This window comes from Periplaneta americana, chromosome 14, assembly GCF_040183065.1.
Source record: "Periplaneta americana isolate PAMFEO1 chromosome 14, P.americana_PAMFEO1_priV1, whole genome shotgun sequence".
NCBI classification, from domain to species: domain Eukaryota; kingdom Metazoa; phylum Arthropoda; class Insecta; order Blattodea; family Blattidae; genus Periplaneta; species Periplaneta americana.
The window spans coordinates 106,500,729-106,515,716 of NC_091130.1; the positions used below are offsets into that span (position 1 = coordinate 106,500,729).

Genomic DNA, 14,988 nt, shown 5'->3' on the forward strand with positions numbered 1-14,988 from the left:
TTATATTAAATACAGCCCCCTTGGAGTCGGTAAGTTTGCAAATAAGACTATGAAATTAAATATGGAACAATGCCCCATGATTCTCAATTCTCAGTATTGTCCACCATTCCTATGTGCTTATAGAATCCACTAATCTTGCAGAGTGACTTGATTCAGAGTCCAATTTGTAAACTCTAGTAATCTAAATAGTAGCAAGTATATACTAATATTGTTATTCTTTACTACTGTATATCCTTTGGTTCGTGCATGCCACTTCAACACCAGTAATGTTACCTTGCTTGCACATCAAATAGAACTTCTGGAAAATGTTTTCTTTCCAAAAGTGGGAGAAAGAAATTTTACATTATTTAATAACAGTAAATTCAAAGAGATCTCTCCCTTGTCCCACTTGTTCTCAACTTTTACTCTACACAAAAAGAGGATTTCTTTTTCAGGATATGGAGTCGAAAGAGTAATGAATGCTGTTAACAACTTTACCAATATAACCTATTATGTGAACATACCCTCTCTCCTAAAATGTACACCAAATACTTCTGGTAGTTTCTGCATAAGAATTTCTGCCATTTGAAGAGCTCCTACAACTATTCGAAGATCCTGTGATGCCATCATTCCAGCAATGTGACTCGAAACAACTTGATTCTTGAGTACTTCCTAAGAATAAATAAATAAGCAAATAAACAAATACGTAAAAAACAGAAGCAGTTTCTTTTATAATGAAGACATAAATTGCATTAAAATGGTTTAGACAGTAAGAGGCTACACTGTCAATCACTCTCAAGTTTATACCAATTATAAATTAAATAATTTAAACAACTCTAGGGCTTATGGTAGCCCCTCGTATCATGTGTGCTCAGAATGAATGCTCAGATAAGATCTACAATAGCAGCTTCTACTGACTGTCATCTGTTGTTCTGCAGGCCAGTTTATTCGAGAACATTTCTTCATTACGACATGAATAATGTCTATCTTTTATAATAAGTAGAGACGAGAATTTCATGCACTATAAAATCCCAAAATATGTCCCCCTCACAGTTAACGACTAACAACATTTCTAAATTGGTTTCTGTGAGGTTCCCATGCTTGTCAGTATTTATGGTTTTGTAGGCAGAGAATGTCTTGGAGCAACAGTAACAAATATAAACGACACTCGGGAGGAAATTAAACGCAGAATAAATATGGGAAATGCGTGTTATTATTCGGTTGAGAAGCTCTTATCATCCAGTCTGCTGTCCAAAAATCTGAAAGTTAGAATTTATAAAACAGTTATATTACCGGTTCTTCTATATGGCTGTGAAACTTGGACTCTCACTCTGAGAGAGGAACATAGGTTAAGGGTTTTTGAGAATAAGGTGCTTAGGAAAATATTTGGGGCTAAGCGGGATGAAGTTACAGGAGAATGGAGAAAGTTACACAACACAGAACTGCACGCATTGTATTCTTCACCTGACATAATTAGGAACTTGAAATCCAGACGTTTGAGATGGGCAGGGCATGTAGCACGTATGGGCGAATCCAGAAATGCATATAGAGTGTTAGTTGGGAGACCGGAGGGAAAAAGACCTTTAGGGAGGCCGAGACGTAGATGGGAGGATAATATTAAAATGGATTTGAGGGAGGTTGGGTATGATGATAGAGACTGGCTTAATCTTGCACAGGATAGGGACCAATGGCGGGCTTATGTGAGGGCGGCAATGAACCTTCGGGTTCCTTAAAAGCCATTTGTAAGTAAGTAAGTAAGTAAGTAGGCAGAGAATGACCTCACAAGAAGTTATGGGTGCAAACTTAAATGAACATTTTGTGACAGTGTCAGGTCAAATTCTTCATTCAAGTTTTTGCCACAAAAAACCTTCTTCACACGTTTATCACCCTGTTCAGTTTATTTTAAAGAAGTTTTGTAATGTTTTACAAAGAACAATTGTCATAGAAAATATTCGGAACAGAATAGCAGTGCTTAGCTCTTTATTGCAGAATACGACATCCCTAAATGATCTAATAAAATCCTTTCCTTTAATCCACTGTGCAGTCCACACTTGTGGAGTAACGGTCAGCGCATCTGGCTGTGAAACCAGGTGGCCCGGGTTCGAATCCTGGTTGGGGCAAGTTACCTGGTTGAGGTTTTTTCCGGGGTTTTCCCTCAACCCAATACGAGCAAATGCTGGTTAACTTTCGGTGCTGGACCCCGGACTCATTTCACCGGCATTATCACCTTCATATCATTTGGACGCTAAATAACCTAGATGTTGATACAGCGTCGTAAAATAACCCAATAAAATAAAAATAAAAATCCACTGTGCAAAGAGTACACTTTTGGAACCTTTAATTGGAGACATATTAGAACCACATTAACACACGAAAATAGAATAAACAAGCACATTAACCACTTACGAGGTTCACTCACTGCAAAGACAGTTTAGTGAATGATTTCAATTTTAGAAGAAATTAAATTGCTACTGGTACTGAAAAAGGGAGAGAGTATTTACAACCTCCCTGAAAAAGGGTACTTTTGACCTAAATTATTTGTTCGCAGTTTCCTTGAACTCTCTATTTTTCCTTTCTACTATTCTCAAAATATCCAACGTAATAAATCCATTTACGACACGCAGTCTGTAGAGGGTTGTTGGTAAAGTGTTGTAAAAGTGAACTTTCGTCATCAGTAAAGTGTTGAACTTCCATCCAGGGAAAGGTCATCTAACATCTTATTATGCAAAACTTAACAGTTTATTTAATTTTTCTGTTATTTAGTTTTTTTTTCTTTTCCTTCGTCAATCCTGATTGTTCAAGATAAAATAAGGGACATAAAAATCAAGAAACTGAGGTGTTCACTCAATACCATTAAAACATGCATTTAAACTGAATATAATGTATATTATATGCATGATTAAGCTAAAAATTGCATAAATATGCATTATGCATGTTTTTATCCCCAAATAGGCCAAAACATCCAAATATGCACGGAAAAATTACACATATTTGCAACCAGAAAGTAACGAAATGGATAAGTACTATGTTTGAGCTATGTCCTATGCTCCTATAAAAACATGCATTTATATGAAATTCTCGTCTCTAATAATAAGCTACATTTTTTAGATACCTTTCTTCAAACATTACTAAAAGTACAAACACATGCAGGCTTAACTAGTGTGATTTGCAATTTTATTCTACATAGACCTATCGGTAGTTATGTTATTTTTGCAGTTAACAATGCTACATATATTTCATTCCTGTTATACCTTAAGAAGATCTGCTGAAGCATAATACACCATCCTTAATAAAGCACGTAGACATTTGCAACGCACAGCAGGCCCTGCTGATGAACTGTATACTTCATAAAGGACACTGAACAGTGATCGAATGAAAGAAGCAGCAAGACCCCTTTCCTCCCGTAGACAAGCCACTCTTGCATCTCTGGTACTGAAATAATAAGCATAAATGATTGCTTTCAAATCACTAATAAATTATACAGAAGCATTTTACATAAAAGTACTAAATTAGTCAATGTTACAGAAGTAAAATCTGACAGCAGAATATGTAATACGGATCATAAGGTGCTGACTAGGTTTCCTATGTTCATTACATTTGTTAGACCGAACAAGGGGAGAAGAGAATTTTTATTATCATGATACAATTTCTGACAGCCTGAAATATTCAATATACAGTAAAACCTAGATTTTACATTCCATTACTTAAGCTGCGGTTTGTTTACGGCAATCATCGTTGGTGATTGTCGCCTGAAGTTGCTAGCAGTTAAAATGAATGCACACAGTTTCTTTACAGTGATGATCGCCAATGTAGATTGTTGGACGCGACGCAGATCACTGGAGTTGCTTCTGAAGCAAATTCAGGATGTACATCGCCATATACATGTTCAATAATCGATATTTAGAGAAGGCCATGTAAAAATACTGAATCGAGTTATGGCAGCAAAACAAATGAGAATTGACAGCGATGCACATTGAAAAAGAAACCACTTCCCGACGATCATCGCCAGCGTTTATAATCGCCAGTAATATGTGTCCAGTGATCATCACCGTAAACAAACCATAGCTTTATACTTCATGATTTTTTGCATTTTTTAAATTTTACATTCAAACTAAGCTTTCAATGGCTAATTATTGATTATTATGCATTTAAAAAGCAAATGAAGTACCAAAAATACATCGATCAGGGTATGAATTCTTCCCTCACTTTCTCTCATAACAAGTCATGCCTTCAAGGTCTCTTCATGGTCAAGTTTACATAGTGCACAACAGCAGCATCATGCCTTTGATTCCCGACACTGTATTGTTTTGTCAGTACTGGTAACATGCTTGAGATTTAAAGTGGTTAATAATCATGGCACTCGGACATACATAGTATTGTATATAGTGCTATTAACAGTTTGTGAATGAAAACTGGTATTCAAATTTTTCGAAATGAATCAACCAAAGAAAAAGTCGTTTTTAATTTGAGAAAAAATTTGATATTCCTGCATTGGTAAATAGTAGCAAAGGAACACATGTTTTTTCGTCTATCAAATTAGAAATTAGACTATCAACACTGAACACTACTGTTAAAAGCAGAAAAATGAAATGAGCAGTGTGGTAGCTTCTCACCATTTCAAGAACTGGAGAATTTGTTGACAGCATAGTTTAAGCAAGCTACAGCCAGCAATACTGTAATCATGGAACAGCGCTGAAAGAAAAGGCTCTTGCAATTGCCACAAAGTTTGGTACTGAAAATTTCAAAATCTCGAATGGCTAAACTGATTCTTCTACAGTAAAGGAAGAATAGAAAAGTGAATAGTTTCCTAATATTACAGGAGGTTTTACATATACCAGTTGTTTCAATGTTAATAACATCTTCTGATAACCCATCTCCATTCTTTTCTGTTGTTCCACTGACCCTCCTCCAAATGTAGTTCTAGCATAGCGCACCTTATACCATCCCTCCAAGTTGTTTTTGGTCTTTTCGCTTTCCTTGAGGTATCCATTCCAGTATGCTTCTCTGAAGTTATTACTCTTCCACCTGTTTTACATGGCCATACTATTGTAACTGTTTCATTCTGATGCAGTCCAATGACTTGAGGTTATGAACATCAAAACATTCTTAATGCAGACAAAACTGGGTTATTCTACAGATTTCCACCTAATAAGACAGTCAGTTTCGAAGGTTATTCTTGTAATGGTGGGAAAAATTCCAAAGAGGCTAACTGCGACTACTTAGCCCAGTGGTTCCCAAACTTTTGGGCAAGATTTCTGTGTGCGAATAAATACAGTAATAAAACTGATGTTAATTTGTATTGTATTTTTGTCATATGCATACAGCAAACAAAAATCAACTCAGAAGTCTTTTAAAACCTCTTACCCATTGCCAGTGTTAGCACGGCCACTTCCATTACTACTACAGCTGAGGTTACTTTCTGAATTTGAACTTAAGGAACCAGTAGGCATGAGGACTGCTTGCTGAGCAGTAGAAGTGGGAGCTGATACACCCACATTCAAGGTAGAACCTGTAACAAGCCACAAATACTTTCGTGAATTGAACTACCTTTTACAGTAGAGTTATATATTACTCGAAGTTCTCTCTTTTCAGTGCAGCAGTTTACACCTTTTTTTTCTGATATAAGTATATATAGTGTGTCAAAAATGAAATAAGACTTTTATGGTGAATATGTTCACAAGTAGAAGTAGTAGTATTCCACTGTGTCCAATAGTAAAACCAATATACAAAAAGAAGATAAAAGTTGTTGTTGTCTAGTGCCTTGCATTTGGCAATGAAGCCATTAGCAGATAAAAGTACTATTGCTAATTATATCATGGATGGGCAAAAAGGCTTAAGTCACTCTACGCAAAATTTACAGGAGCAATTTTCAAAGATTTAAACAACTGCTGTAAATCCGAAAAGTGACATGTTTCGGCTATTTCATAATTTTTTTTTTATTATTGACGTCACTGGTTTTAGGATCTCTTTTAGGAAATGGGTTTAATGAAGAAAATCTTACATCACAAAAAGTAATGACTTTAAGCCCTTTTGCCAGCCCACCAGAGAATTATAGACCCATATCATATCATATATCATATATATATAGTATTTTCAAATGTCAAATGTGTTTGAGAAAGTTATCTATAATAGATTACATCATTATTTGGAATCAAACAATAAATTAGTTTTAAAGTAGTCTGGATTTAGAAAAAAAATCTACAGAGAATGCTGCCTTTAGGTTGGTGAATGAAGTACCGAATTCTTTAAATTCGAAATTACAAGTCGAAGAGATATTTTGTGAGTTGTCTAAAGCATTTCACTGTGTAGATCACTATACATTGGTACAAAAATTAAAATTGTATGGTTTTAAAGATGAGACTTGAAGCTGTAGTCGGGTGGTCCAGCGATAGGAAGATATTTTTCTCCTGTATAAGTTATAGTATAGCTTCATTTTAGATATTTCTATATTTCTTTGAGATGTTTAACCTACGCGACAGGGATCAGCGAAGCGCGTAATAGGCTCTTTATCCACTCAGTCTGACAGGCGCCTAACGCATTTAAAACCAGTAGACGCGAGGTAGGTTACTGAACTTTAGCATAGCATAAGGGGGTTTTTCCCGCCTAGGAACGCGCTTGTAGCGTTGTTCGAAGCTTGCAAACAATAGTAGCGTTTGGTGAGCACGTCACCTTAGTGAGTATTTAAAAGGACAGCGTACCGAGACGCGGGCCCAGACGATTGCCGGCCTGTGAGCCGAGCGTGTATTTTCTCAGAAGATTGCCGGCCCGTGAGCCGTACGTGTATTTCCTCAGAATATTACCGGCCAGTGAGCCGATCGTGTGTTTGGTCAGAAGACTGCCGGCCAGTGGGCCGATCGCGTGTTTACTCACTTATACAGTCTACGGCCTGTGAGCCAATCGCGTGAGTACTAATAATATTACCGGCACTTGTTCCGATCGTGTATATCTTATCATTCTCAGTTTTCCAGCCGATCGAAGTGATAAAGTGTAGATTTCGCACTTTTTAGCTTTGTGATTTACTCAAAAAGTGACAGCAGCGATTTTAAACTGGCGTTAGACGAGACGCCGAAACCACATGGAAGACAACAGCCAGTATTCCATCACTTGGACTCAAGCAAGGGACGTGAGCCGAATAAATATACTTAGTGGAACTTTACTCCTTGGTTTCTTTTCGCGTGAATGACAAACATCACATTATATCCTACACCCACAAAACCACAAGGTCCCTGAGAAGAGATCGCCTCTACCGGGGGGCAAGATCTTCCACCGACGTCCAACTGAGCTAGTCGACTTCTCCTCTGCCGGCGACGCGACAGAGAGGGGGGCAACCATCGCAATTGGCGCAACCAACACGTGCCACCAGGTAAAACCGTCGCAGACTTTGAGTTTGTTTACATTTTACTTATGAAATTGAAAAACAAAAAGTGAAAATGAATAATGTATCAAATAGTCACAATGTTACTTACTCAGAATTTATAAATATTAAACATGGAGTTCCCCAAGGATCAATTTTAGGTCCAATATTATTATTTATATTAATGATTTGGCCTCGATCATAAATAATTTATTACAGGTAATTTTATTTGCAGACAAAAGTACGATAATCATTTATGTTTATAAATAAAAAGGTGAAATTTCTCTATTACAATGATTTACCTAAAATTAGGTAATATAAGAAAACCAGATGTAAAAGCACAAAAAAGGACCAATACAGTCTAGCATCCTTATCAAAGTATGAAAATCTGAAAATATAGAGTCGTATGAAAGTCTTATGTGTGGAATGTGAGTCAGAAAGTCCTGAAAATGAATCTGATTGCAATAATGCATGAGGAAAATAAAAGATTAAACTGAATCATAAACGTGTTAATTCAAAGAATTAATCCCAACCTGGTTTCCAATCAAAGTGCATATGTGAGCTGTATTTTATAGTATTCCTGCATTCGATGCAAAAACAGGGTATATCAAGAATTATATCTAGGTAATCATGCAAGAAATTTAAGTACAAACTTTAGAAGTGTTAAGAACACTCAGTGTAAAATTTAACCTTAAATTATTATTTATTGTTCAGATATTCAAGTTCAAAGCTCTGCCTTTCAATTTGTCGAATAACTTAAAACTACTTATGCTGTTACTGTACCAAGGTCTTCAATTGTAATTTTTAATTTAACTTTTAAGCTGAAGAAGCTATTCAGAAACAGTAAGGTTATAATCGTAATTTTTCTTTCAATATTCTTCTACAATGTCAGAGATTATTCCGAGACTTGTAAAATGAAAGTTGTAATTACAGTTCCTTAATTAAAAAGTTTTTTAATCACTAAGGCCATTTGGTGAGACAAAAAAGCACTTCTGAAGCAAAACTGAAATGAGCATAACAGGAGAAACAAAGTACCAGTAGTTGCAGAAAAACTCTTCCTCAGGAAATATATATGCACCTGTTTATCAAGTAATTACACAGTTTTCTCATGGTTAACCCAACAATTAATAAAAATATTACTAAAATTACAGTAATCTCCCTGTATCTAAGGGGGATACATTCTGAAACCTACAGTGGATAATAACAAACGCTATAAATATTCTGTTAGTAGGTTGGTAATGCAACAAGTGTCAGTACAGTGAAAAGTAAATAGTGGAAGTAATGTCACTAAGGACAGTGTTGGTAATTGACGTTACCACAATCTATGAATACAGAGTGTGAGTAAATTCTAGATTTTCTAATAAAATTCTTCATATTAAGATGCTAGGAGCTAAAATACGTAAAAAAAAAAGTCGACAAGGTGAATACAGATTCTGCGGATAAGGGGGAATTACTGTACAGTTTGTTCTAAAGGAGAAGAAAAATGATAGAACTCATACCTGTTGACAGTAAGCCACTATCATTAACACTGGCATTATTCACAGTACCAGAGTTAGCACTTGCAGACATATCCACCATGTTACTTGAGAGGGAACTGGGATTAAGCCTTCGCTGCACAGGTCTTGTGGTGCCAGTATCTTCGTTTATTTGTTGCATTGAATGGAAATCCACAGTATATGTACGTCCTAATGTAGATAGACTGATCTCATCTTCACCAGACTGATGAGCAGCCTGGAATTCACAATATATCAGTGGACGCACACAAGCATATACACACAAAAAAAAAGGTACAAATACACACAAATATTACTGGTGGAATCTGCCTCTAAAATGAAAATAATGCCATTTTCAGAGAACAACAATTAAGATCGAAAATACTACCTGGTAGGAATATGCATGCGGGCTGTAGCACTATGGATGATGATGAGGAATATGCATGAACAAGCAAGACACTTCAGTTATTTAGACTCTGATATATATTCCAAGACATGAAACAGCTTTGCAAAACAAATATAATACTAAATCTATGGCATAAGAGCCCATAAAGGGCTAAAGCCAACCAGCTGTAGCTGGTTTACGAAATCAGATTTCACTACCTAGCATAGCTCCCCAAATTCATCATGATGCTGGGTGGGCACTAGTTGCATAGACTGGCTGAAATTTCATGAGAAAATTTCCAAGAGGACGAGAATCAATGTTTATTCTATGATGCGAACCCAGGTATAATGTCTGAAACCAGTGGGTCCCAAACTTTTTGAAGACATGACCCACTTTTGGGAGAGACTTTTGTTTGCCATCTCCCATTACCATACCGTTACTTTTCATTCGATAAATACAAGTCCCTGTAATCGAAAACGATAATTTTACTGAAAACCAGTAGATACGACCCAAAGAATGACCCAAAATATAAGCACATGATACAATCAATCAATCAATCAATCAATCAATCAATCAATCTTCTTAATGTATCCAGCTGTTTGCTGACAACATAAAGTCCACTATAATCCACTGTAGTCTATTCAGTTGTTGTTTTTCACGAGAAATGAGGGGTATTTTGATCAGTGTTCATTATAGATGCCTGTTGCTAGTAGCCAGAGTTGAGGTGTAGTCAATATATACTGCAGGGCTGTATCTTCTGCAACTGGTACTGATGATTTTAATTTACTTCTTTTGTGGTTTATGGATGGACAGTATAGAAGAATGTGTTCCAGATCTTCATCATGATTATTACACCACAGACAAGTAGGATTATCAGAAATGTGAAATCGGTGTAGGTACAATTGCGTGACAATGTGACCTGTTCTGGCTCTTGTTAAAAGTGTTTGAACATATGTGGGCAAGTTTTTGTACATTTCCAGGTCATTTGGTTTCTTTTGTATAGACTGTAAAATTTTTTCTTTGTCAGAAGAGAGCCAATTATTGATCCATAGGTTTGTAAAATGAGACCTTACTGAAGCAAAAACAGTGAATAGAGATATCACTTGAAGAGGTCTTGGTTGCAAATATGTTGCCTGTTTTGCAATATTATCCACTTTCTCGTTTCCAGGTATACAACAATGACTAGGTATCCATTGAAATGTTATTTCCTTATGGAGTTCTTTTAGTTTACTTAGTTGTTTCTGAATTGAAATAATTCTACGTGCATATAGCTTTGGTACATATTTAATTATATTAAATATAGCCCCTTAGAGTCGGTAAGTATGCAAATAGATTTTTCAGAAATTTGAGTAACACACTGAAGAGCAGCATCAATAGCTAGCAATTCAGTGTCAAGACTGGAGGAGGATGAACATGGTATGAAATAACTTTCTTGATATTTTGGAATATAATACCCTGCTCCTGATGTCCCATTATTAGGATTTAGAGATCCAGCTGTATAAATTTGAAGGTGATCCTTATATGTGCTGCAGAGTAGTTCCATGGCATCTAACTTAAGAATGTATGGAGAATCATTTTTGGAATGATTTCCTGGAATTTGTATGCTATGTTCTGGAATCACCCATTTCCATGGAGGAATTTCGTTCACAACTGGACTTTTAGCAATGAGTGTGTCTGTGATATAGATTGGTATTTCTTCTTTTTTTTTATTTTATAGAAATTGCACAGGATATCATCTGATAGTTTGAAGAACATCTGAGATCTGGTTGAGGCTTGCAATTTTAAATGTATTTTTAGATCCTTTTGTAATATATAGTGTCTGATTGGTTGAATATTAAGCATATGATGCAACAATGACAAGAAATGATGGAACATCAAAGTGGTTTCACAGATTACAAAAGATAATGCCAATTGCCTACAATGTTTTTTTTTCTCCCCCCCCAATCGAGAAACTTTATCATCAAAATCATTACCACTTGAGGTAGACTGTTTTAAAACACAGTATATCAATTATGTGGTAAATTCCAATGAAGGAAGAGCATTGAAAACTTGTATTTTTCAGCTAAATTTGTGAAGACAAGGGTTCGTTATATGACAATCTTCTTTATCACATGGAATTAAGATTGCTTTCGTGGAGTAACGTGTTGAAAAGACTTTTACAGGTACGAGCAGAACTTTTAATACACCTGCAAGACGAGAAATCGGAATATGCAAATCTAAATTAGCCTCCTCATGGTGCACCCTGGATACAATGAATGACTACAAGGAATCTCATGAGGAATCCTAAAATAAAGCATTCTGGAATTAAATAGTCCCTCCACTGGATCTTTGGGCAGAGACTACCTTGGGAAATGACCTAATTAAGACCTTGGAATGCTGGAGGTATAACTCAACTGAAGAAAGAAATCGTAAAGTTACTACATTATTATAAAATAGATATATTAACCATCCAGGAAGCCAATGTTACCAAGGGTTGTCCTACATGTGTACTCAGCTCGCTAGGATAGTCCTGTAGATCTTTTGTGTACACATGTATGCATGATGCACAAAACCGGCCACAGTTCATAATCTATTGAAGATATTTTCATGCAGTTTTTTCGAGTGTATTGCAAAGAGTATGTTTTTTACTTCCACATGGTTGTATTATGATTAACCATTTTGAAAATAGAAATAAAAGAGTGACGTCATACAAATTTCATTCTACTAGGACATTTAAGTAAAGCTTTAGAGCTTAGTGCCGGGAATGTTAAATACCAGTTGAAGGGTTAAAATACACACATGAAGTTTTTACAAGCAAATCCGTTTATTTTTAATACCTATTGCCCATAAAATGAGGCATTCAGAAATCAACATGATTAACTCCTTTTCCAAAAATTTTGAGATATTCAGGGTTAAAGTTGAATACACATAATTAATTCTGTGATGTGGTCAAGAAGAATACTGCATTCTGTAGGCTTTTTACTGAACTATGGAGTTACTCACATTGACCACTGAAAATATGATCAATTTAATACATTGCCAACTTAGAAACTCTGAAATAACAAAAAGTAGAGTTAATCATGTTGACTTCTGAATGCCTCAAATGTCAATAATTTTACCTCAATAATACGAGAGTCAATGGTGCTGTATGGATGCCACAGTCCCCGATCATCTCTCCACTGCCATTGTACTGTGTCCTGTATATTGTTATTTGGTCGCTCCAACAAAGCATCTACTGTGAAGATCCCATCCGATGGCAAACGAGGCATTAGCTCACCAATGAGACATGTTATTTCATATAGTTCTTGAGGACTTCGGGACACTAGCTCCACCTGGAATTGTGCAAAATAAGCACACAATAGGTTAAAAATTAGATTAAGTTATCAATAATTCCAGGACCATGCATCCACATGTTTTGATTCACAAACATTACATTCACAAAACTGGCCATTTTTGCACACTCACTCACTGATTATACCAAAATGAGGTCACAAGTTCCTTTTTTTATGGAACGTAGTCACAAAAATTTTTGAACAATATGAATATCCCTTTCATTGCAAATGTGTTTCTATGGAAAACATTAATAAAATATTTTAATATTAAATTCTCTATGCATTGAACACCACAAAATCCCTGACACCTGAAACACACAAAACTGGCTCAGATTGTAGAAATTTAACAGGGAATATACTCGTGTGTTAATTTATAATAGAACTGCATTTTATGTTTATCAGCTTAATTTCTACTAGGACATATCAGCAGTGTACAAAGAGTGATACATGAAAGACACCCTCAGAAGAATCAGATTTAATCAATGAATAAATTAATGAGAGATAAATAATATGAAAGGGGCAATAATTCGCGTTCTTGCACCCTTGGACTAATGTTATCATTTATGCGAGCTTTTAGCCTGAAGGCCACCTGTCTCCCTCCTTTCACACCATCCTATTTAAGGCAGTCACAAAACATTTGCTGGAGGGAAGCCGAAAAGTGGAGGTAACAATAATAAATTGATGGCTGAGAACCAGACTGTTCTAAGTACAACTTTTTATAAAAAAGAAATCTGTGTTTCACTGTGTTCCATTCTTCTCTGCATATATGAATCGAACAAAATTATTATTATTATTATTATTATTATTATTAATTTATTTTTTTTTTATCCAACGCCACCAGGTTGTCTTTTCGACATAAATTATAAATATTTCTCTCCATAAGGTTGTTATGAAGTTATTCCAAATTGTTTCATATAGCTTTGAATGTCAGGAGCTTAAAATAGCTTTTCTGAAAAAGAAATAGTAAAATGGACTTGGAACAGTCTGGTTCTGGGCCATCGAAATGTCAAAATTTAAAGAGTGAGGGGGGGAAGCCAATCAATCAGTCAGTCAGTCAGTGGAGTATATTCCATGAATGCATGCATGCATTCCATGCTTTAGGATTTATCTTTTCTAAGTTATGGACAATACTGGAATACAAGAAAATTCATGTAATTTTGATAAATGCTATAAAAAGCCTTTATAAGTCAACAAAGATACAAATTCAATTAGACCATTACAAACTTACAGGTAGAATGGCAATAAATCAGGATCTAAGACAAGGCTGCAGGCTCTCCGTTACTTTTCGTAATATATTTAGATCACATTATTAAAGAATGGAAGTTGTCAAATCCCCAGGAATAAAACTAGGCAGGAACACAACACTAAATACAGTTACAATAGAACCTCTATTATCCATGGTAATGAAGGGGGTGGACTGAACGGTTAATCGCAAAAATCGGATAGTCTGTACCATAAAAGATTTTCGTAAATTTAGTGAATAATGCTTACACTTTCGTAATTTCCTCTATGGTCTTGTATTGAACATGCTAGGTAGTGGATCAGAAGTTCACTGATATAAGTGTGATTGTTAACAACGGAATTTTAGGGGACAAGGAAATTTCTTGTAATGGCTATCTGTGTAGAGAAATATGGAGGTCTTGCATTGTAGATTTACATACTTCATATACGTCATCCTTGATTTTTATTAAATTGCACACAGTTGTGACTACAGTCTGGTATTCTGAGATAAGCCACAGTTTCTCGTTCCCCGAAATCACGCAGTTATTTGCACTTTTTATACTTAGCACAACACGATTTGTTTTGATACTCGTGGAAGACATTTTATATAAAAGTTATACAGTACGACAACTCTAACAGCAGACCATACTGTGTAAGGGTAAAGTCTTGTAATAGCTCTCTCTAGAAAAAAATAACTTGCTAATATAATGTACAGTAGCATACTCCATATACATATTTCTACAGGAAAAAAAGGACGAGAAAGACAGTCGGATAATCCACCAATCGGTTAATAGGGTGACGGATAATAGGGGTTCTACTGTATATCTATTTGCGGATGACAAAATCTTGTTGGCAGCAAGTGAGGCTGACCTACAGAGATCGGTTTTCGCATTACAACAAGTTCTTCACTACTATAAAATGAAGATTTCAGAAAGAAAAAAAATATCTCCAGTAAACATCTCGTAAGAGCAAAAATATGTACTAATGACAAGGCCATAGAACAAGTAGCAGATTTTATTTACTTAAAAAGTCACATCTCGATATACAATCATTAAATGAACGCAAATAAAAATTTAATACAATACAGTAGACTGAATTGGATATTACGATGGAATTTTAACAAACTAATGAGAAAGGAATTTCAATTGAGATTCCATGAAGCATGATTAGTGTAATATGTAGCTAGTCAGCGATGTATGCAATTGGAGGGGGAAAGGAACTGGTCACCCTACCCCAATATCTCCT

General features: G+C 35.6%; 1 protein-coding gene across 3 annotated transcripts in view; it reads right to left on the minus strand.

Annotated features, from left to right (window-relative positions):
- Nucleotides 1–14,988, minus strand: part of ctrip (E3 ubiquitin-protein ligase ctrip) — a 146,537-nt gene that overhangs the window by 58,310 nt on the left and 73,239 nt on the right. For all 3 annotated transcript variants that reach the window (XM_069845838.1, XM_069845841.1, XM_069845842.1), the window contains 5 exons: nucleotides 12,310–12,522; nucleotides 8,833–9,064; nucleotides 5,344–5,488; nucleotides 3,231–3,411; nucleotides 504–651 (listed from right to left, as the gene is read on the minus strand). In XM_069845838.1, the coding sequence (XP_069701939.1) occupies nucleotides 504–651; nucleotides 3,231–3,411; nucleotides 5,344–5,488; nucleotides 8,833–9,064; nucleotides 12,310–12,522 (919 nt within the window). The remainder of the gene's footprint in view (nucleotides 1–503; nucleotides 652–3,230; nucleotides 3,412–5,343; nucleotides 5,489–8,832; nucleotides 9,065–12,309; nucleotides 12,523–14,988) is intronic.